The sequence below is a fragment of the Eptatretus burgeri genome, chromosome 1 (genome assembly GCF_056783735.1).
Source record: "Eptatretus burgeri isolate ZD-2024b chromosome 1, Ebu_testis_v1, whole genome shotgun sequence".
Classification (NCBI taxonomy): Eukaryota; Metazoa; Chordata; class Myxini; order Myxiniformes; family Myxinidae; genus Eptatretus; species Eptatretus burgeri.
The window spans coordinates 155,511,911-155,534,940 of NC_140961.1; the positions used below are offsets into that span (position 1 = coordinate 155,511,911).

Genomic DNA, 23,030 nt, shown 5'->3' on the forward strand with positions numbered 1-23,030 from the left:
TTGATCAGTTTTGATGGTACCCACAAAGAACGAGAATCCCACAGGTGTCATCAAGATTAACTGCATCAAACACTGCATAGATCAACACAGGCTGTCATCATTCCATGCCGAAACTCTCATCTGCATTCAGTGATTACCCAAAGAGAAAGGATATGCTCAAATGGTGGCATCGTTAGTGTAAAGCCCAACTGTTCTGGGTGCGGGTACTCAAAGCATGATAGCAAACCCTATAAAGAATTATCTGGGCAAAATCCTTACCCGGAAGTGAAAGTAGTGTCATCCCTCGGTAGTTGTTTCAGTTCTGGCAATCACCCATGCCTTTCCAGAGAAGGACAATGCGGCCCCTTTCCAGTTAGTTGTGACGATGCCTGTGTTCCAAACAAAGCACAAAACTGCATGCAGCAACATGAGTACAGCATTTCCACCTGCCTTGAGAAGTTCAGCATGAAGGCCAACGATTCCTGGGGCTTCATCACTTTTCAACTGGTTCACCATAGATGGTGTTTCCCTAAATAAAAACAAAGGTGGTTCACAGTTGATTGGAGGGTTAGCAATCGGGAAAGTTGCACCCCTCACATCCAACTTAACAGATGGTGGGTCAGGCTGGTACAGCCACTCAAAGTAATCGGCCCAGTGGGTCTTTACTTTGGACTCCTATGTAAAGAGCCCACCACCCTCCACTCTAACTGCAGTACACCAAGGGATGGGCTTGGAGAAACGCAATGCGTGAATTCCTCTGTAAGTAGGATGAGAATCACTTAACAACAGTCGAGGCTCTACCCCCTCGCAGATCCTCACACATAGGCCTCTTTGTCCACCCTCAGTGCACTACATTTTCACACCTCAACTCCCTGAAAAGCTCTGCCATTAAGCTCTTCTTCACTTCTCTTCACCTCCTGGTGGTTTCCAAGACATCCACCGGCAACATCATGTATAGTCGACCTTGAAGGCACTCCACAACTTTTCAGGAACCCCAAAAACACCCCGACCCCCCAAATCCCTGCTCAGCCTGTTTGGAAAACTCTTCGCTGCCCTCTCATTCTTGAGCTTGCCAACATCTCGCTGAGCTTGGGGTGGTAACATTCTCCTGGATATAAGCTGCAACTTCAGAGTTGCTACAACAAGCCTGTGGTAAGTTTTGAGCAACTGAGCACTCGGGTAAACCCTGCAGTTCTAGGTCATCTTCCAGCGACCATCAACGAGCACATGGTCATTCTCCTTTGCCATGCCATGAACATTGGAATACCAAGTCCAACAATGAGCCTGTGGGAGCTGAAACCATGATCCAGCCACCAAAATCCATGCTTCTTGCAAAGTCATGGAACTTACTGCTATTCTGGCTCACATTTCCATCCCCATGGGGACCAACACATGTCTCATCACCATCACCATCAGTTCCATTCAATGCTTTGAAATGCCCCAAGACTAGAAGAGTGTCTCACCTTGGGCACTGATCAAAGACAGACTAGAGCATGGCATAGAATTCATCCTTCACATTGAGACCACTCGCCTCAGTCAGAGCATTTTCAAAGACCTGGGAAATGACACCCAAGGAGTGATGAATCCTTTGTCTCATAATACACTCATTGACCTGTGTTCCCTCAATCATCATTGGAGTCAGCTTAATAGACACAGCTACAGCAACTCCTTGGACATAGTAACCATCAGAGTGACCAGTCCAATGGTAGGTGTTACTACCCACCATGATCTCGCCACTATCTGGGCTCCAATCCTCAGAGAGTGCTGCAATACCGATGTTCAAATGCTTGAGCTCAGATGATAACAAAGACAGGTGATCATCCTCTCTTTGTGATAGGACATTCGAGGCACCCATTCGAAAAGATCACCTCAGGTTAACCTCAGGAGACAGCCGTTTGATGGATAACAACTCAGCACCACCCTGACACACACTTCTGCAATCTGTCTCAGCAAAGTTATCCCATGGTTTTCCTTCCATCATTAAAGACTGGTGGTCCCGAATAATTTGCCACAATCCCGTCATCCTTTAAGCAGTCCTGTGAAGGGCAGCTTCAAAGGAGGTACTCCCACAGAGTGGATCGCCATCCAGCTGGTCTCTAATCAGAAATACATTGTCATGCATAGATCTGCTGCACCTATGCCACTGCCTGCACCCTACTCAAGGGTACAGTAGCTCTGATAAGGCAGGACCAGATTACCAATAACTTTCTTCAAATGGTTCACCAGTAGTTTTGAAAAATGTTTATAGTCCATAGAGAGCAATGACACCAGTCGACAATTTCTAATCTGTCCAAGATCTCCAGTTTTCGTAAGACACACCACTGCTCTCCTGCAACTTAGTTGCATATCACCAGATCACAGTAATTCTTCGATAATGTTCAGAAGAGCAGGACCTAAAAGGTTCCAAAATGCCAGAAAGAATTCCACCTGTATACCATCGATTCCCAGAGTCTTTCCCGAAAGCATCTCTACCAAGGCACCACTCAACTTAAAAAGCATTATCAGTGCATCTAGATCCATATGTTGACCCTCAGTGAGGGAGGGAAGAAGAGAGGTTACATGTTTCATCACATCTTCACAAATATTCCGTTTTGTAAACAAATCAGATTCAAACTCTCATTCTGTTGTTTTTACCAACCGGATTAACAACAACATTCCCACTTGGGTCGAACAAAGATAAAACCTGCCGTGATGGCTTATTTCCAGACTCTCGATGCATGAAGGATTTGTTGGGGGTATCCAAAACTTTTATACTGTGTATCTTTAAACCAGTTCGTAATCCTGCCACTTTATCCTGAATCAGGTCCCAAAATTGAGCTTTTATTTTTCGGAGTTTATAGGGCTTCTGACTAGTTTGCTTTGCTAATTTACTTTCCAGCTGCACAATGTCGGAATCTAAAGAAGCCATTGTAACATGACCATCATTTATAGTAAATGACTTGTACTGCTGGCAAAACACTCGAATCAGCGTTTTCATCATATCCCACAATAAAATAATAGAGGAAAAGAGAGGATTTTTTGCAAGTAATTTGGAAAAAAATACCTGAGTGGTCTCTAAATATATCATCAGTGAGGAGACCGGTGTTGAATTTCCAATAAGAACTCTTACTTTTAAGCTAGGGAAATGATAGATCCATGGTTATCATATGGTGATCCAAAAACATCGAAGGGGAGAGAATAGAAGAAAGTACATCATTCCATTACTGTGAATTAATGTACCAGGGGTCGAGTCTCACGAGTGACACTTGTCCATTGGTACTCCGGCAACATGTATACTGTAAAATGATAGGGTGGTACACTCGCCACACATCGCCACACCCCAGAAAATGAATGTGCCAAAGATCAACATGAGCTTCAGGATGTTATTCGGGAGAATTCCTTTCTATAATAGGTTCAAATGCAGAATTAATGTCTCCTCCCATGCATATACACTGATCCCAATCCAAGGATTTGAAGAGTTCAATATAGAAGAAAAGAAAGCTTTTCGCTTTTTGATGCAATTTCTCAAAAATTAACCTAATGAGTTTGAGCGTGATAAAAACAATAATAAAATGTTGTCAATTAATACTTCATATTAAAATAAATGCATGGTTATAAATCCGTTATGGAAAATGTACTCAAATATGGAATGATTCTAATATTTTATGCACTTGAACATGTATCTATCATAATTTACATTTTATACAATCTTGTATCCTGCCGATGTATTGAAAGATGGTTAACCTGTCTGGTAAAGGTGTTCAAAACAGGCTGACTTTTCAAGCAAAATTTTACTTATTATTCAGTTTAAAAGAATTGCTGATCATTCAAATGCAACCTGCTTACTCAGGGATTTTTATGAAATTATTAAATTCGGACACCAGCAAGCTTGAAAGGAGATATTATTTCAGCTCAACTAAAATGTTGGTTTAAGGAAATGTCCAGATGTATTCACTGAGTTCTGATTGCTTCAATGTAATATATATTTCCCCAGCCTGTTAAAAGTGGACTGACTTTTAACACACATACCATAGACCAATGTGAAATCCATCAATGCACCGAAAGAGCTGCAGTCTTGATGTCATTCTGTGAGCCATTCTGTTCCGCGAGAGAATCTACACATCTGGGTTTGAAATATATGGTACAATCCTTCACAAAATTATGCTGACTGCTGCACAAAAGTTGAAAATGATCTCCACCTGGGAAAACTAAGACTTGACAAGCTGTGGCATCAGAAAAAGAACTATGTCTCACTGGATCCTCTGTAAGGAACTTAAATATTCATGCATTTGAGAATCTGGAGGAAGACTTTGTTCTTTTCTCTATATTTCTCCGTTTGCACATATGTATTGTTAAATATTGTTTGTTAAATAAATGTTTCAAATGTGCAGGAGTACTAAAGAATTTCTTCTACAATTGGGAAGCCAGGCAGTAGTATTAAGACATGGAGGAACATCACTGCAGAATGGGCTGATGCTAGTGTGGTGGAGATTTTCACAAAAAAATAAAACCCTTTATAATTTAACCCATCGTTTTTTGTACAAAAACACACATACTGAAATGCAATATAAACTTACCAATTGTTTGAAATGTTATAAAATTGTAACAGTTCAAAATAAAACAAACCAACAATTGCTATTTGAAACATTGGCATTTTATTGATGACATGTCAAGTTTTTGACCAAGATACACCATCTCATAAGTTTGTTCTGCAGTACAGAACAGCACAGGGTGCAATGTCAGTCACCTTTCAATGGCGTGTGTGACCACCATTGTTTTGGATACAGTCGGTGCATCGTCAGTGCATTCTGCCTACCAGTCTTTGGATGGATTGCTGCTGGATTCTGTCCCACTCATTCCTCAATGTCTGAAGCCATCTGACTTAGGACCATCTGCCTGTCCTGCCTTGCAGTGGTAACTCTTGGACTCCCTGATCGAGGTCTGTCATCTGCAGAATTGTGGAGGGTGTCTCTGTCCACCAGGGCCGATATCGTCTGGTGTGAACAGCCAGGGTGACATGCCACCTCATGGTAGCTCAATGGTCCTTGCAGTATGCCCAAAACACACTGCTGTTGATCCTTTGACAGTCGTGGCATGTTGATTGAAATGCCCATTTTGCACTGGCCTTTTTAAAGCCAATATCAAGACAATACGTGCAGCTCATTAAAATCATCCCGTACCCCTTGGCTAATCACTGACAGTCAAAACAGCTGATCAACTGGTGTGGTATTAAGTGACCATTGAAGGTTCAAGTGACCATCTGTGACCGTTTTGTCTGACAGTGAGGACACTATTGTCCACAAATATGTTCACACATTTACTACATGCAGTGTTATTGGTGATATTTGAAGGTTTAAAAGGTGGTAAGTTTCTTTTGCGTTTCAGCATATATGTGGAAAGAAGAGCTTGTTTCAAGAGACCAAGCAGATCTCTGCCTCTGAGCCAGAATACATGGCCTTTTACGCAATTGTAAATTGGGAGGGGTTCAGAACAACACAGGGCACTTGGCCAATCAAAATACATGAAAGCTTTGTTTGCAATGAGGTCTTTTGAACAAAGAGAAAACAATCTTGAGCATAATTAAGCAGATTGTATTGTGAAAGAATGTGTGTCTTCGGTCGGGCATTTATGCACAGAAAACCTTCATTTACTTTCGGCAATGAGAAGTATATATCTCAGCATGCAAATGGAGCATCTGGTTTGCTCAGCTTTTGCATAACAATTAGAGGCTAAATTACCTTTGAAGTTCAATGAGAATCCTGTTGATAGGAGGACAATGGGAAGACAGAGTTGGTGTTTGTATAATTTTGCAATTGAATATGGAGGCCAGAGTTAATGAGAATAATGCTTCTGCGGACCAGACACTTTGGCGTCTCCAAAATAATTCCCCTCAATTTGACAACCAAGTGGAAAATATAAGATTATATTGTTACACAGTTAACTAACATACTATAACTATTTATTTATATAACAACCTTCAGTATGTAATCATTTATTATATTTTAGAGTAACAAACATAACAGTGGGTATATATTTCCTTTAGCTCAGAATGGACTAATAACAAGATCTATTTCCAGGTCCAGATGTGCTTGGGCCAACATGGGGATTATACATTCGTTATTATTATTGTCATATGTTTTCAAATTCATCTGGTTTAAAATGTTCACTTTTTATGGTACAGTGATGCTGTTGAGCATTTACTAGTGGATGCAGGAGAGCAATTTCTCAAGAATGAGAAAAGCAAACAATATACTCATCAATGCCCCGAAGTTCTTAACAGATATGTTACAGTTATGTGGAATTAACAATACCTCACGACCTTTGAGCAGAGTTTCTATTCCACTCATTTGTGGCTTGTCAGGCAGACATTGCAACACAAACTAGCAGGCAGTCCAATCTGCAAATGTAATGAATTGTGACTTGTCATTGTGATAAGCATAATTATCTGATAAGCATAATTATATTTCAGACAATTGAAATCGTTTATCTCAAATCAGCACATGTTAACCATTCTTTGCAGAGTGATTTTAGCCTATACTTTACAACAGATTTTATACTTCAACCTTTTAAAAAAGCAGAAGTTAAAGTGAAATGAGTATATCATTTGTGGACAAAGAACACATCTTTGTCAAAAATATTTGTTTCAAGGTGATTAATAGAGTAACACCAGTGCTTTGCAATAGTATTATGATCCATCGAGCTTTATATTACCAAAATATCCATGATCAAATTTCATCAGCTGGAATTAATTATTTTACTTTTTAGAGTAACAAATGCTTTTCTTTTCTGCATGCATGCTTTTCTGAATGGAAAATTGCCAAAGCTCTAGACAGGAGTAAAAATGCACTGTATTTGTTGGGAGATGAAACCAATTAATTAAATAGTTGACAAAGCTGTTTACTCTGCACAGCAGGTGGAGGAAAAAGGCATTGCGGCCCAACAATATTAATGCAATTGTATACTAATGCATTGATTATGGATCAAAAGAAAATAATTCCTTATTAAACCAAGGGAAATCAGCAGAAATGAGCTCACAGATCAGATCAGGTAAGAGACTTTGATCTCTGTGGGTGCGTGTGTGCTGCAAGCTCGCTGTGCACCTCGTTCTTTGTTTAAAAAGGTAAACATGCTTCGAAAAAGAATTTGGGCATTTTTAGAATTGAGTTCTTTCTGTTCAATGGTTTTTGTTTCGGCTGGAGAATATAAGTATTGTTTAAAAGGGTCGTATTCCCGAGAGTCCTGATCAGACTAAAAGGTCCATTATAATATTGTTCATTGGCTACTTTGGCACTTTCAGTGTATGCCTGAATAGTGGTGTTTTCCCAACAGACCGTGGGAAGGTGAGGATAGGGTGTTATCTAACAGGTGAGGGAAGGTTGTTGTCTAACAGAGGTGAGGATAGGGTGTTGTCTGACAGAGGGGAGGATAGGGTGTTGTTCAAAAGAGGTTGGGAGTTTCAAATAGTGTTGTTCTTTTGAGTTGGACTTTTGTTTCCAGCTTGGGATTGAGGTTGGAACAGAGAAAACTGTGTCTTGTTTTGTCTAAGAGCTCTTGTATGATGATTTGTATCCTGTCCATATCTGTATAAGTTGTATTTGAACTGCAAAGTATCCTAAGTGGGGTTTTTGGGGGAATTTGGAAAAAAAATTCCTCTCTCTAAGTTTGTGAAGATGGGGAACTGCCTTGGGAAGGCAACCAATAAAATTTCATCTCAAAAGGTACACTAATTTGGTATGTTTTGGAAAATTATGGGGCAGAATCAATATGTGATGATGTTAAGTGGTCCAAGTGGATGGAGGGGAATAGAAAAAGGTTTCCAGGAGAAGAAACCTTTGAAAAAAGCAGGATTGACAACATTAAAAGAAAATTGGAATAAAGGGAGAAAAAAAGGGAGAATGGAAAGTATTTATGATGTGGAACTCAGAAAGTGGGGATCAGGGTGAAAAATTAAAATTAGCAGGCTTAAAACATAGCCTGGAAGAGGTAGAGGATAAATTTAAAAAATGTAACAATCAGATACCCCTTAAAATGGCAAAGGCATCACCCCAACTGCAAGCTAAATGTATCCTCAGATAGTTGAGGAGGGGATAATGAATTTGGAACAAACCCCTCTAAACTACAGGCGATCAGTAAGGATACTTAGCTGCATAAACTACACTAGATAACTACACCTGAATACTTAGCTGAGGCACCGAGTGATGGAGCTCAGCAAGGTGAGGCTACAGGAAGGGGAATGGGTGTTAAACATTCCTAGCTGTCTATATTTCAGCCGCCTGCAGCAAGCACAAGATCCAGAATAAATGAGTCACAGCTGGTTCCGCCACTTCCTTCTGAAAGGGAGCAAAGAAGTGAACAAAATAATTCCATTATGAATGCCCCAATAAGAGCATTTCCCGGAGATCGAAATATGCAAGTTTACATGCATAGACTATGGACGTTTGCTGAATTAAAAGCATTGGCAAAAGAGATGCCGTCAATTAGACAAAATCCTGCACGATCTTGGGAAGAACTATTAATGATTGTGGAATGTCATCGGACAACTTGAAGGGACTTGGATTTATTCTTTAATCGTGGCAATTCCTGCAGAGGTACTGCGGGCCTTGAAAGCAACATCAGGATGTACATCATTGGGTGGTGGAATTGAAGATCTGAATGGCATGGCGGAGCTACAGGGAAAAAGCAATGGATAAATTCCCTTGGACAAGCCATCCAAGCATTGACACTCCATACAGATTGTGATAAATAAAGTGCACAACTGTAAGCAAAAACTTGGCGAAGGTCCCCGGGCTTATTTGAAGTGATTGTGAGAGGATTTTGAATTGCATTCACGAATGACTGGAAATGCAATGGATGTGCCATTGATGCATGCTTTTCTGAATGGAAAATTGCCAAAGCTCTAGACAGGAGTAAAAATGCACTGTATTTGTTGGGAGATGAAACCAATGAATTAAATAGTTGACAAAGCTGTTTACTCTGCACAGCAGGTGGAGGAAAAAGGCATTGCGGCCACAACAATATTAATGCAATTGTATACTAATGCATTGATTATGGATCAAAAGAAAATAATTCCTTATTAAACCAAGGGAAATCAGAGGTGCAACCAAGGTAGAGACCGAATTGGGGACTCATTACCTTTAACATGACAGTTGAATGACCAAATATGCTCTAAATCCGGAAAACTGGATCATTGGAGAAGATATTGCCCACAGTATCGAAAGCAACAAGGTGCAACCCAAGATTGGCAATCTCAGTATAAGACACAGAAGGAAACACCATTCTGTCCACCAAACCGATTAGGACTATGCGAGAGAAGGGAATATTCGTATTACCATGAGTAACAGAGTCCCCAGAAGAAGCGCCAAAATTAAATCCAAGAGTAGGTGACCAGAGGTTTCCTTTTTAATTGGCACAGGAGTTACATGCTCCACGTTATGACAAGACGATTTTCCAGATGTCCCATTATTGCAAGCACATGTATATGCAGTGAGTGTGTTGGGAGTAACAATGGTGACCCCACTGACAGAAAGATTGCAGGTGCAAGTGGGACTGTTGACAGAACAACATTCTTTTCTATTAGCAACTAACTCTCCAGTAAATCGACTAGGAAGAGATTTGCGATAAACATTAACTTGAACTTTGAAATACACTACAGACAGAGTGTATTTGGAAAAGCCACAAGAATCGCGTGAGTCTGTAAATGTTTGTTGCAAATGACCATTGAATCTATGGTACATTGTTGGAGACTTGATGACAAGACAGTGTCTGTGTCCATGAGTGAGAGATTCATGAGCCTAATGAGTGTAGTGCCCGAAGTGAAAGAATGGGTTACTTACCATGAGATTGATATCGCCGGATGGAAATTTGATCTCCACTGAACATCCATCCATCCATTCCATAATCTGTGTCGAGAGTTGGTGCTGCCGAAGCAATCTCCTTAGCTATTGGGCACAATCCTGGACAAGTCGACACCCCGACACAGTATACCAGTATGCCTGCACTCATTTTGCCGACCTCGGAAGGATGACAGGCCGAGTTAACCCCACCTGGTATTAATTCAACAGCTCAGCATGATTTGAACTGAGGACCCGAGGATTCCAAGCCTGCCACCCAAACCATAAAGCCAACACGAGGCATATTCCTCTGTAGAGCATGTTATGATTCCACAGGTGATGACAAAGAATATGCAGAAGAGGTTGTTCCACATCTACAAACAAGGTATAATATGCACTTTCTGACAATGCGGATAGGGCAAGACGGTATAGTTGTGGAAGTATGTTAAACAGCAAAACAACAAGAATTGTGGAAACAGCTTGAAATGACAAACCCAAATGTTACCATTCTAATGCCACAAGAATGCCAAGGAAAAGATTTCGGCCAAATGATCACATATTTGAAGGAAAATAGTGGAAAAGAATTTATGGAAAGCTAATTTATGGGGAGCTTTCAAGGAGCATGTTTTATGCGCAAGGGGGGGGGTGACCTTTATGTTACCTATGTTGACCTTTATGTTAACCTCAAAAACAATAAGTGGTTCAATTCAGTGATGTGATCTGATTTGCAAATGCTCTTCAAATTTCAAGTTAATTAGGTTAATTAATCACTTTTGTTGGGAGTGAGGAGAAAAAAATAACTCCCTCCTCTTTTACAGTGGATAAAGCGTCACCTTCTGAGGCAGCTGAAGCCACACCCAGTCTACTTGACCAGGTACCTCCTTCTCTGTGGACAACACACCTAAATGATGTCGGATGAATAAAAAAACATGAAACCAGTTAAAATCCAAGTGGACAAGTCCAAACCTTTACCACGGGAACCAAAATATGCCTGATGACAGGAGGCCCTTACCGGGATAGCAGCAGTCATTAAATCGGTGTTGGAACAAGGTTCCTACTGTAAGCCCATGTAGCACACCAATTCTGCCAGAAAAAAAATCTGGAAAAAATATGCAACGCTTTGGGAAGGACTTGGGAACAGAAAACGAGTGTGTAAAACCTGGTTATCTCATCGTTCCAAATCCAGTTACTGTACTTTCTAGCATTCTGAGCGACAAACTTCTGCAGCATCATCGATTTCTGCAGTGCGGTTTTTTTCGATAGCAGTACAAGAGGAGTCACAATACTTATTTGCATTCACATATAAAAGGAAACAGTACATGTGGATGGTCCCCCAATAAGGATACATGGAGAGACCTACGTTACTTTCGTGAGCGTTGCATGATAATTGGAACGATGTTACATTCCCGTGGGGCTCAGTGTTGGGGCAGTATGTCAATGATCTTTTAATCTGTTCTCCTACAAAAGAGGCATGTGAGCAGAACATGTTTGTGCTGTTAATGGCGTTGGCAGACAAACGATATAAGGCGACAAAAGACAAGCTTCCATTCTGTGATGAAGAAGGAAAGTATTTGGGACACATTTAAGAAGAAACACACGAATTTGATCAGCAGAACGAATAAAAGCTGCATGATCGCTCTCAATGCCTGCAACCATTAAGCAGATGAAGTGGTTTTTGGGAGCTGGAGGCTATTGTCGACATAGGATTGTTGATTACTCGATACTGTTGATTACCTTATTGGACATGAGCTCACAAAGCAGTCCAAATCAAATACAGTGGACAGAATAAGGAGACGCGGCATTTGTAGCATTAAAACTTGCATTGGCTTCAGGGCCCACACTCGGATTCCCACAATATAACAAAACCTTTTATCTCTATTCAATGAAACGGGAGGATTTGCACAATCTGTGTTAACACAACAACATTGACCGAAAAAGTGACCAATAGCTTACCATAGCATGAGGCTTGATCTAGTCGTTTGGGGTTTCCGCCTTGTGTGTGGCCAATGCTAGAGGCCTCAAACATGGTGCAAGTCACCTCAAAGATCTCATATTGGGGAGTCCAGTCATGTTCAGGATTCAACATTCAGTGTCAGCAGTACTATTGGAAGCGGAAACACAACATCTCTCCACATCGAGAGCCACAACATACGAATTATTACTTCTGACCTCATCAAACATCATGATCCAGCATTGTCCACAATTGATTCTTTAAAAATAATTGGTGGATGAATTCAGTGTTCAAATGTGCAGCTCTTCAAATTTCAAGTCAATTGAATGAAAATTGATAATTTTAGAAAATCGGCCTATGTTGACCTATTAGCCTCTGAGGACTTCAAAATAATTGGTGGTTAAATTTAGTGACCTGAAATATATATCCTCTTCAAAATTTCTCGTAATTCGAATGAAAATTGAGAATTTTAGAAATGTGATAAGTTTGTTGACCTTTGGCATATGTTGAAGTTATAACCTGAAAAACAATTGCTTATAACAATCACTACCATGTGGTGAAGTTTTCTGAAGATCAGTTTAAAATTGTGACCTGTAAGGATTGATAGACAGACAGACAGACAGACAGAATAATGCATGCAATCAACCAATACACTTGAAACACCTGATTTTTGCATGTGACAGACAGACAGACAGAGGTGAAAACATATCCTCTGTGGAAGCAAATTTCTCCAAAATTATCTTTGTGGGGTTAAGGGTGATAAAAAAATAAAAATATCTCCATAAAAATAAAGATGAAAAATCACTCATTGAGCGACACGTGACAAAACAGCGCACAAAGTAGAATGGCACTTAGTAGAGCGCATACCTCTGCCAGGTGGAACAGTTCACATTTTGTATCCCACTGATGGGCTGGAACCAAAACATAATCTTTTGGCCTATTTTGACCTTTTCACCAATGTTCAGCTCAAAATTAAAAAGTGCTTGAATGCATTAACCTGATAAGTAAATTATTTTCAAGTTTCACATCAATCACATGAAAATTGAGGATTTTTCGAAAACTTGGACCAAATTGGCCTTTTGCTCTATTTTATCTTTTGTCCTTTGTTCACATCAAAATTATTAGGTGGTTGAATTCTTTGATAAGATATGCAAATGCTCTTCAAATTTCAAGTGAATTGGATTAGAATTGAGAATTTTAGAAATTTGGCCGATGTAGACCTTTTGGTCTATGTTGACCTCAATAATAATAGGTGTTTGAATTCAGTGACATGATATTTAAATTATTTTTAAATTTCATGTTAATTGGATTAAAATTGAAGATTTTGAGCATTTTGACTTTGTTGACCTTTTACGTTAACCTCAAAAATAATAAGTGGTTCAATTCAGTAATCTGATCTGATATGAAAATGCTCTTAAAATTTCAAGTTAATTGGATTAAATTGAGGATTTTAAGCATCTGGCCTATAGTGACTTTTTGGTCGGTTTACCTCAAAAATAATGGATGGTTGATTTCAGTGACTTGATGTGTAAATGCTTTTCAAATTTCAAGTCATTCGGATGAAAATTGAGAACTTCAGAAAATTTGGCCCTATTCAGCCCAAATTGGCCTTTTGGCCTATGTAAATCTCAAAATTAATAGGTGGTTGAATTGAGAGACCTAATCTGCAAATACTTTTCTAATTTCAATTTAATTGGATTAGAATTGAGGATTTTAGAAATATGGCCTGTGTTGACCTTTTGGTCAATGCTTACCTCAATAATAATAGGTGTTTGAATTCAGTGACATGATATGTAAATCCTTTTCAAAAAACAAGTCAATCAGTGTAAAATTGAGGATTTTAGAAAATCGGTCGATGTTGACCTCAAAAATAATCGGTGGTTGAATTCAATGACTAGATGTGTAAATGATTTTCAAATTTCAAGTCAATCACAGAAAAATTGAGGATTTTAGAAAATTTGGCCCAATTCGGCCCAAATTAATCTTTTGGCCTTTGTTGATCTCAAAATTAATAGCTGGTTGAATTTATCGACCGGAAATGCAAATGCTCTTCATATTTAAAGATAATTGTATAAATATTGAAGATTTTAGACATCTGGCCTATATTGAACTTTTGGCCAAAGTTCAGCTCAAAATTACTTGGCGGTTGAAATCAGTAAGATGATATGCAAATGCTCTTCAAATATCAAGTTTATTGGATTAAAATTGAGGATTTTAGGCATCTGGCCTATGTTGACCTTTTGACCTATGATAACCTCAAAATTAAGAGGTGGTTGAATTCAAATGACCTGACACGCAAGTCCTGTTCAAATTTCAAGTCAACAGGATAAAATGTGAGGATTTTAGGAAATTTGTCTCAAATTGGCCATTTGGCCTATTTAGACCTTTTTGGTCTGCTGAATTTTACAAAACTAAAATGCGGGATGGTCGCAGGGTCAGTGACATTAATCTACCAAAATTTCAGAACAGATGGTTGAGCGGTTTTGGCCGAGCCAAGCGGAAACAAAACAGAAACGGAGGTGATCAACATACTTGTCAAAAAAAAATAAAACAAAATTTGCCAAGTAAAAATAGGCAAACAGACAGACTGAATAACAAACACTACCAACTTGAAAAATCATATATTTTCACAAGTCTCAATCAGACAAAAAGGTCCCAAATGTAGTACTCTCTCCTCTTGTGAGGTTAAAGTGAGAGTCCAAAAACTGATGCTGTTAACTACAGGCCTCTTACCTTCTAGTAATGAGCGAAGTCACGGAATCTATCATCACAGTTGACCTCATCTTTACTAACAATTGATGGAGATGCACATTCTCAGACATATAGCATGTTTACTTTAACTTTTCCACATTTTACGGAATCAGCCCAGGTGGCTGAATTCAAAAAGACATTTCTTTAATGCTCAACATAAACTATTCCTAATTGAATTGAACATTTTTTTTGCAAAACGAGGAAAAGTACATTTCATTAACATATATTGATAATTATCATCAATTCATAATTTTTCAATTTAATAACACCTTTGATCATTCCCAAATTAATCCCCCATTTGGCTCATGTGTTTATGAAAAAAGTCTGTGGAGTATTTATTTTCCTGTACAGAGAGATATTTCTTAGCTCAACAACACTCAGAGCATTGCGGTTCTGTTTCTCACATTGGAGTTTCATTTTGATGTTTTTGTGTCTTTTCATGGATTGGATTAATAGATTTGAGAGAAGTGAAAGTGTTTCTCTTCAGGCGTTACAGCTTTTAAACATGTTTTCCTGGATTTCAACTTCATTGTTGTTTCTGTGTTTCATATTTCTGTTTCCTACACATTCCAGGATGTTTTTTTGCAGTGCATGTGATATAAACATTGTTCACATGTCCAGTGGAATATTTCTACCTGGTCAGTTAATGCTCGGTGGTTTGTTTCCTTTACACAGGAGAGCAAAGGTTGCTCCGTTGAATCCAAAGTTCGGCCCTCAACCTGACGTCTGTGTTGAGTGAGTATTCTTCAATCTCCTTGATCTTAAAAACAATCTCCGAAAAGCAGATCCAATGAAATGACACATTTGTCCAATGTATTCACAAAGTGAATCAAACAATTCAATTATATTTTGACTTCTTTTTTTATCAATACTTTGTGAATATTCCTAGTGAAATGAAGAGATTAGCTTTATTAATGGATGGTTTTGCAAATTTTTCCCACCATAAATTTTTCATAATTCTTTCACATTTTCAAAACCCTTTTTTACAGAACCTCATGGATAAAAATTACTTTATGTTTTGAGATTAAATGTTCTGAAATGTACATTCAGATAAATGTTAGAAAAGGTACATTCAAATAAACCTTCCGATTCTGGTTCTGGGTTTGCAGCAACGGCAGATACTCTGCCGACTCAGGGGTCTCTGTCGACTTTCTCAAAGTGCAGTTTCTGGTCGTTATTTGTCCCGTTTTAACTCATTATTTTCTCACCTGCTTCTTTCTGTGTGTTCCTAGTTCTGTTTTGTTTCAAAAATCGTGCTATTTTGTGAGTTTTTGTTGAGCTTGTCTTACCGGGTTCCTTGAGGCCTTCGCAACCTTCCTCTCCAAGTGTACGATCGTTTTTATTTGTATTCTCCACCTATTACCTTCAATTCCTATTTTCCCCACTTTTCCAACGCCCCCCCCATCCCACCCAAATAAACACTGTTTCTTGCCTTAAATTCAAAAGAAAAAAAGAAAAGAAAAAAATAAACTCCCTTTCTCCCTGCATACCCAAGAGTCCCGATGATCCTTCTTATTATTATTCTTCTTCTTTTTTTCGTCTTCTTCCTCTTCTCCTTTTTCTTCTTTTTCCCTATTCTGGCACACCTTCTTTATTTGACTTGAGCTGACCCACTCTCGCCATTACCTTCACAATTTCTTCCTTCAAATTTCCATTCTGAAATTTACATATTCTTCAAAAATCCATCAAAAAATAATAACTTCCTTGCTTTCTTTCTATCTCCACTACTCCTCAATACACGTGTCTCTCCACTCTTCCGGATACTTTTCATCGATCCAGCAGCTTCACCCTGTGTTTACTATTCCAAATTCACCATACACCTCCACGATTTTACTTCAACCTTCCCTTTTCCGAATGTTATGAAATCCTTATTTAAAATAAATAAATAATTAAATTCACTATTGACGATGCACCTCCCAGAGCCACGTGCTTCTCCCATAACCATGAGATCTGTTTCCAGCCACTGCGTTCACCGATCCAAATTCACCATTCACCTCACAATTTTTTCTACAACCTTTCCATTACCTAATCTGGTGAAACTGTCTGTCTGTCTGTCTGTCTGTCTGTCTATCTCTTTGTCTGTCTGTCTATCTGTCTGTCCTCTCTCTCTCTCTCTCTCTCTCTCTCTCTCTCTCTCTCTCTCTCTCTCTCTCTCTCTCTCTCTCTCTCTCTCTCTCTCTCTCTCTCTCTCTCTCTCTCTCTCTCTCTCTCTCTCTCTCTCTCTCTCTCTCTCTCTCTCTCTCTCTCTCTCTCTCTCTCTCTCTCTCTCTCTCTCTCTCTCTCTCTCTCTCCTGAAACTGTTGCGTAGGATTTATGTGCCTCATTTCAAGACCGAGTAGTGTGATATTGAAATGAGCCTTCGGGTACTGAAAATGGCGTTGTGTGCTTTTGTTTCCTTGTTTCACAAATGTTTTGTGAAATTTTTTTTTTCTTTTGTAATAAAAGGACATAAAAAGTCAATCTCTCTCTCTCTCTCTCTCTCTCTCTCTCTCTCTCTCTCTCTCTCTCTCTCTCTCTCTCTCTCTCTCTCTCTCTCTCTCTCTCTCTCTCTCTCTCTCTCTCTCTCTCTCTCTCTCTCTCTCTCTCTCTCTCTCTCTCTCTCATAATAATAATAATAATAATAAAATTAAAAACGATCTCTTATAATGCTTCACCTTCTTCTTTCACTCGTGTGGACGTATGGTACTCATTACTGTATCATAAGTCACTCCTCTTTTTCTATTTCAACAGACTGCTCTCAAATCGACCTTTCTCTCATACCTTGCCTAAAATATCCAACTGTTACAACGTTTCTTCTCACCATTCTTTTAATTCACCTTATTGTATCCATCAATAAATGTCTTTAATCACATTTCTGACATATATTTTAAAAAAGAACAGTTTGCAATGAATGTTAAGTTTCTATCAACCATTCTTTTTTTCTAACTTCAGTGCAACTCACTCCTCTCACCCCTCCCTCTCAAAGCAACCATCACACTATTCTTCCTCCAAGCCTCCCTCTCACCTTTCTCCCTCAACACTCCCCACTCACCCTTCTCCCACCACTCACCCCCCTCACTCACAATTCTCATAGTTGCCCTCTGATGGGAAAATTCCTCTTTAAAGAAGTTTTCTTTTTCTTTTAATGTACGCACTGTTTACTCAATGTATACGAATTATAATCAATTCCTTATGTTCAATTACTATTCATCTCTTTGTATTGAAAAGTATATAATCACATTGTCTTAAACCAAGTATAATTACCGGGACCTGTAACGTAATGCTTTTACCACGCTCTGTCTCCCACTCTCTTTCTGTCTGTGTTTACCTACACTCTACCCTCCTCGTCTGCTTGTTGTAACTTGTGTCAGGCCTCCTCAATGATTTTTGTAACAACCTTTTTGCAAGTATGAGAAAACGTCGAATATGCCTTTCCAATGTGAAACCAGTCTAACCAAGGCCAGCTGTAGGTCAAAATGACCAAAACTCCACTCTCTTGTCTTTGTTCTCTCCAACCCTCCCGCCCCCTACTGCTCCGAAGGCATATATATATCGCAAAAACGTAAGCTTAATTTTCGTGCAAATCATTGTGAATGTTTCCACATTTCAATGTTTTGGACTCTCGTGGTACCGCAAAATAAATGTTCTTTGATCGAATGTACCTTCCTTCTGAGCAGTGGGTCATTTGTGTGTTGCAAAATTGAGTAATAGTGTTTTACACTGAGTCTGCTTGTTTAATTCCAGAACACCCCCTTCACGTCCAAAAAGCTGACTCCTTCTGCTGCGCTCTCACTGCCAACTCTTTACTCCACCTCCTCAAATCCTCAACTGCCTCCTGCCCGCTCTCTTGCCCCCCTCTCCCCCAGCCCCTGAGAGCCTTTTCTCCTCATCATCCTGCCCCCTCCCCTAGCTATTCTGCAATCCCCACACTCTTTCAACAACTCTCCTGACCTCCCGCATTGGCCCTTGTCCTACCCTCCCCCACCCCTCCCCCTCCCCCCCCCCCCCTCTCCCCTCTCCTTCACACAAAGCCTCCTCCCCTGCCTCTTCTTTAACAGTGTGGACCTCAAATATCTGAGGCCTTCGCTCAAACTTCTCAGATCTTTCCAGACAGGTTGCCACTGACAACCCAGACATAATCTGCCCAACAGAAACTTTCCTCCCTCAAGACGTCTCTGACTCCCAAATATCTCTCCCTGGGTACTCCCTCCTCTGGAATGACACACTTGGACCTCAACCTGGTGGAGGAGTTGATCTCTTTATAAAAGACTCCATTCCTCACTCTCCATGCACTGCCCTCACTCACCCATACCCCCAGGAATACCTCAGACTACGGCTTCCACCTCAAGCTTTTATGTTTGCTGTGCCGTCCAACAAACAGTCATGACTCCATTTACACCTAACTATCCGAAAACATGGACAAACTTCTATCTTCTCATCCAAACTCTCTTCCTCAAATGTGGTGAATTCACTTGTCATCATGCCAGTTGTCTTGGTGTGGGTACCTCTCTCACTTGTCCTGCCACTTCAGCAAAAGATTTCAGTGACTCATTGGGACTGAATCAATTGGTCAATTTCCCAACCCGGATATCGACCAATGGTACTCCATCTCTTCAGGTTATGATTTTGACAAATTTCCTTGAATATATCTGTTGTTCTTTCTCCGCTCAAATCGGTTCTTCTGACAACATACTTGTCAAAGTGGACATTTCTCTGGCTATTATCAGAGAACCAGCTCAGTGCCCTCGAGTCTGGCATTTCACTCAGGATGACTGGTATGGTCTCCAGCCATCAAACTTCTAAGCTGGTCTCCCATCGCTACTTTCTCCAACATCAACTCATCCTGGGAATTATTTCAAAGAAACTTGCTCTTCCTCTTGCACAGATTTATCCCCTCTCGTCTTCAGTTGTCCCACCCTTCCTCCCGCCCATGGTACACTGAATCATGTGGTGAGGCAGTCGTCCTGAAACAACTTGCCTTTGCCTCATGGAAAGCAAACCCAACTGAGGGCAATCTCAGTTCCTTCCATAAAGCTCGGCACAAGTGTGTATCGACCGTCAAGAGAGCCAGAAAACATGTTTCTAATCTCAAGTCTGAAATTTCAAACCTCTGTCCCTCTTCAAAATCCTGGTGGGGTCAAATCAAATCTGTTTCTGTTGTATGTTTCCCATCCATCCCCTCCCTTACTTCAAATGGCCGCACTGCTGATACCGTACGGGAAAAGGCTGAATGCCTAAACTCGGTGTTTGCATCAAAATCTTGTGTCCAAAACCCATCGCTTTATGTACCCACCTTACCCTGTCACACCCAACTGTCCCTGGACTCTGTGTCCTTTTCTCCTGACAAGGTGGAGAGCTTGCTGTGAAAACTCGACTCAGATTCTTCAAACTATCCAGACAGCATCAGCCTACAAGTCCTGAAAACCTGGTCCTCTGTTCTTTCTCACCCTCTTTCTGTTCTATTCATGCTCTCATTTGCTCAAGCTCATTGGCCATCTACTTGTAAATCAGCAAACATTACTGCCCTGCATAAAAAGGTGCAAACACATATCTCTGCAACTGCAGAACAATCAGCCTTCTCCCAATCATCAGCAAGCTTATGGAATGCATCATCGCTTCAGACATTAAATTCTTCCTCTTCTCCAATTGATTGATTTCCGATCATCAATTTTGTTTCAGACCAGGTCACTCAACCCTGAATATGCTGTTTCTGTGCTCCCTACAAGGGATGGTGGTCCTCAATGCCGGACATGAAATCAGAGCCATATACTTTGACATATCACGTGCTTTTGACATGGTCTGGCACCCTGCCTTGCTCACCAAACTCTTTTCCTCTTGTATACAAGGTCATCTCCTTTCATGGCTCGCAGAGTTCCTCTCGTGTCGCAGTAAACGTGTGGCCTTAAATTGAATTCTTTCATCCCCTCTTCCTGTCTAGCCTGGAGTTCCTCAAGGCAGCGTTCTGGGCCCTGTGCTTTTTCTGGTTTTCATCAATGATCTCTCTGACTCTGGAAAATAATCCTTAACTCTTTGCTGATGACTGCACCCTCGACCTTTCCATCTGTCGTCCCGAAGACTGGTAAGCAGCAGCTTCTTCGCTCAATGCAATTCTGGGTAATATCATAAACTGGTCCAACACGTGGAACATGTCTTTCAATAATGACAAATCTCACACTCTCACTATATTTCTCCGAAAGGACCGTCTGGAACCCGCCCCCCCCGCCCCATCTACTTTCTCAAAAATCTTCTGGAAGAAGTCCTTTCCTTCAAGCTTCTGGGTCTCACTATCAGCCCTGATCTGTCCTTGGAAAGCCACATTTCCATCCTGGCCTCCAATGCCCATCGCCGACTAGGAATCTACCTTCATGCAAAGTCCTTCCTCGGCCCACCTGAGCTCCTCACGACATACAAAGGTTTCGTCCACAGCCTGATGGTATACTTCGCTTCAATTTGGGCTGGTGCTCCAGACTCCCACCTTTCTCGGATTCACACTGTGGAAACCAAGGCATTTCAGATCATTGGCATCTCCCACGATGAGGCTGAGTCTTTCGTCCTCTCACTCTCTCACCGACGGCAGATCAGTGGTCTTCCTGTCTTCTACCGTCTCCTCTCCAGCCTTGCCCCCCTGCTCTCTCTGCGATTTGTCCCCACCACATTTCCTCAGGGTGCTCAAGGTCCGCCAACAACCCCTTCTGGACAACTACCAAAATCACGAATCACTGCTCATCTTCACTCTTTCATTTCTCTTTTTTCCCAGCTTTGGAATAAACTCCCTCACTCAATTCTTTCCCATTCTTCCCTCCAGGCTTTCAAAACAGCTGTTCACCACCACCTCTACTCATCCCCCATCCAAATATTTGATCTTTTCTATCACCATTAATCCACCCCAAACCAATCTCCTTCAAATTCCCTGCTTTTCTTTCGGAAAGCTCCTGTGATATCCATCTTTATACCTCATGTTCTCTGGCCCTTCCCTCTCCCTCCCACAGATCTACTAATATTGTTGTTCCCCATTGTTTTGTCCTTCCCACTCCCGCCCCTCTTTTCTCATGTTCCCCTTGCTCTGCTTTGTGCATTAGCTCCCATTCGAGTCTCGACAAGGTATACAACAAAAAAATATACCCACGAGTCTGTTAAAATGTGTTTTGATACACTATATGTTGTTAATGACACCAACAAAGTTGGAGAGATTTTACATTTTCACCCCTGTCTGCCTGTTTGTCTGTCATTATGTGGTCAGGATATCTCAAAAAGTTATCAACAGATTTGGACGAAACTTGGTAGACAGGTTGTGTGCGTGACATGGACAGATTTCTTCAATTTTGGTAAAGATCTGAATTTTCAAAGTTATTCTTTACCTTTGAGTGATTGAAGAAGAAACGACATTTGGCATTATATCTCAAAACGTAATGGATGGGTAAAAGCTCAAAAGCACAAAACTTGGTGGATGAGTTGGGGAGGTGAGATGAACAAGCCAAATACATTTAGGTTCAGGTATGGATGCAGATCCGGCCTATTAGTGGAAGATGTGGTGGAAAATAACTCAATTTCCAAAAGTTTGATCAGCATACAAATAGAGAATCTTTAATTTTGCAGAAACGGATGAAGAGCATTCAATTATTCACTGCATCATTCAAATGAAATTCACTGGTTATATTCAAAATTCGAGATTCTACATTTGTTTGCTGATCCAACTTGTAGAAATTTAGTTCTATTCCATCACAGTTTTGGCACCCAAATGTTGTCTAAAAAACATTTTATAGATGCACTGGATAGTCCAATGGGTCTTCGCCCGCTCTCTGTTTACATGCCTGAATCTTTCCCCAATCTGTTTTAAGTGTAGCTACTTCAACCACTGCCTCAATGAAGATGTCAATATGATCCTTGAGTGCTTCCCTATCTTGGGGTGCCTCTTCTGGCCACTTGGCAGTTTGTTTCGGCTGTCGCAGAAACCCCTCTGGCACAACCATTCACAATAAAACATTCATGTCTACATAAGTGGGGTTATGGCATTCCTCAATAACTCGCAATTCCTGTTGAAACCTCTGTGGATCTTTGCGCATCTTCTGCATATCGTTCAGTGTTGCTCTTAATTGTGAATCCCATGGCCTATTAATGGCTGGCACTCCGTTCGAGCCAGGGTAATCTAGCAATGGATACCCACCTACTGGTGCAGTTTCCTCCTTAGGACCCTCTGTGACGTCACTGATCTTACATGACCTGGTCCGCAACCCGACTGTAAGTGTCGGGACCTTTTCCCCACCAGTGGCCATTCGATATCTCTACATTCCCATGATACTTTATATCCTTGTCCTCCGCAGCATGTCTTTCGTCTTCACTATCCAAAACCTCCGTTTTTGAGACTCAACCTGTTGTCCCCTCCAATCTTGCGCTTTGATCCAGACTATCCGCACCTATTGCAACCGGTACTTGATCCTCAATTGGAGATGCACTTGGGACCAAGACTGGGGGAGGGCTGGGCCATCTTTCTGGATGCTCTACATCCTCATTGAAATCTACTGGAGTCGCCCGCTGCTATATTTTCCTGTTTCCCTCAAGCC

General features: G+C 40.6%; 1 protein-coding gene across 1 annotated transcript in view; it reads left to right on the forward strand.

The window, feature by feature from the left end:
- The first annotated feature begins 14,881 nt into the window (after positions 1–14,881).
- Positions 14,882–23,030, forward strand: part of LOC147035806 (extracellular calcium-sensing receptor-like) — a 33,565-nt gene continuing 25,416 nt past the window's right edge. Inside the window, exon 1 of the mRNA XM_085847545.1 lies at positions 14,882–15,225. Within this exon, the coding sequence (XP_085703671.1) occupies positions 14,912–15,225 (314 nt within the window). The 5' untranslated portion in view covers positions 14,882–14,911. The remainder of the gene's footprint in view (positions 15,226–23,030) is intronic.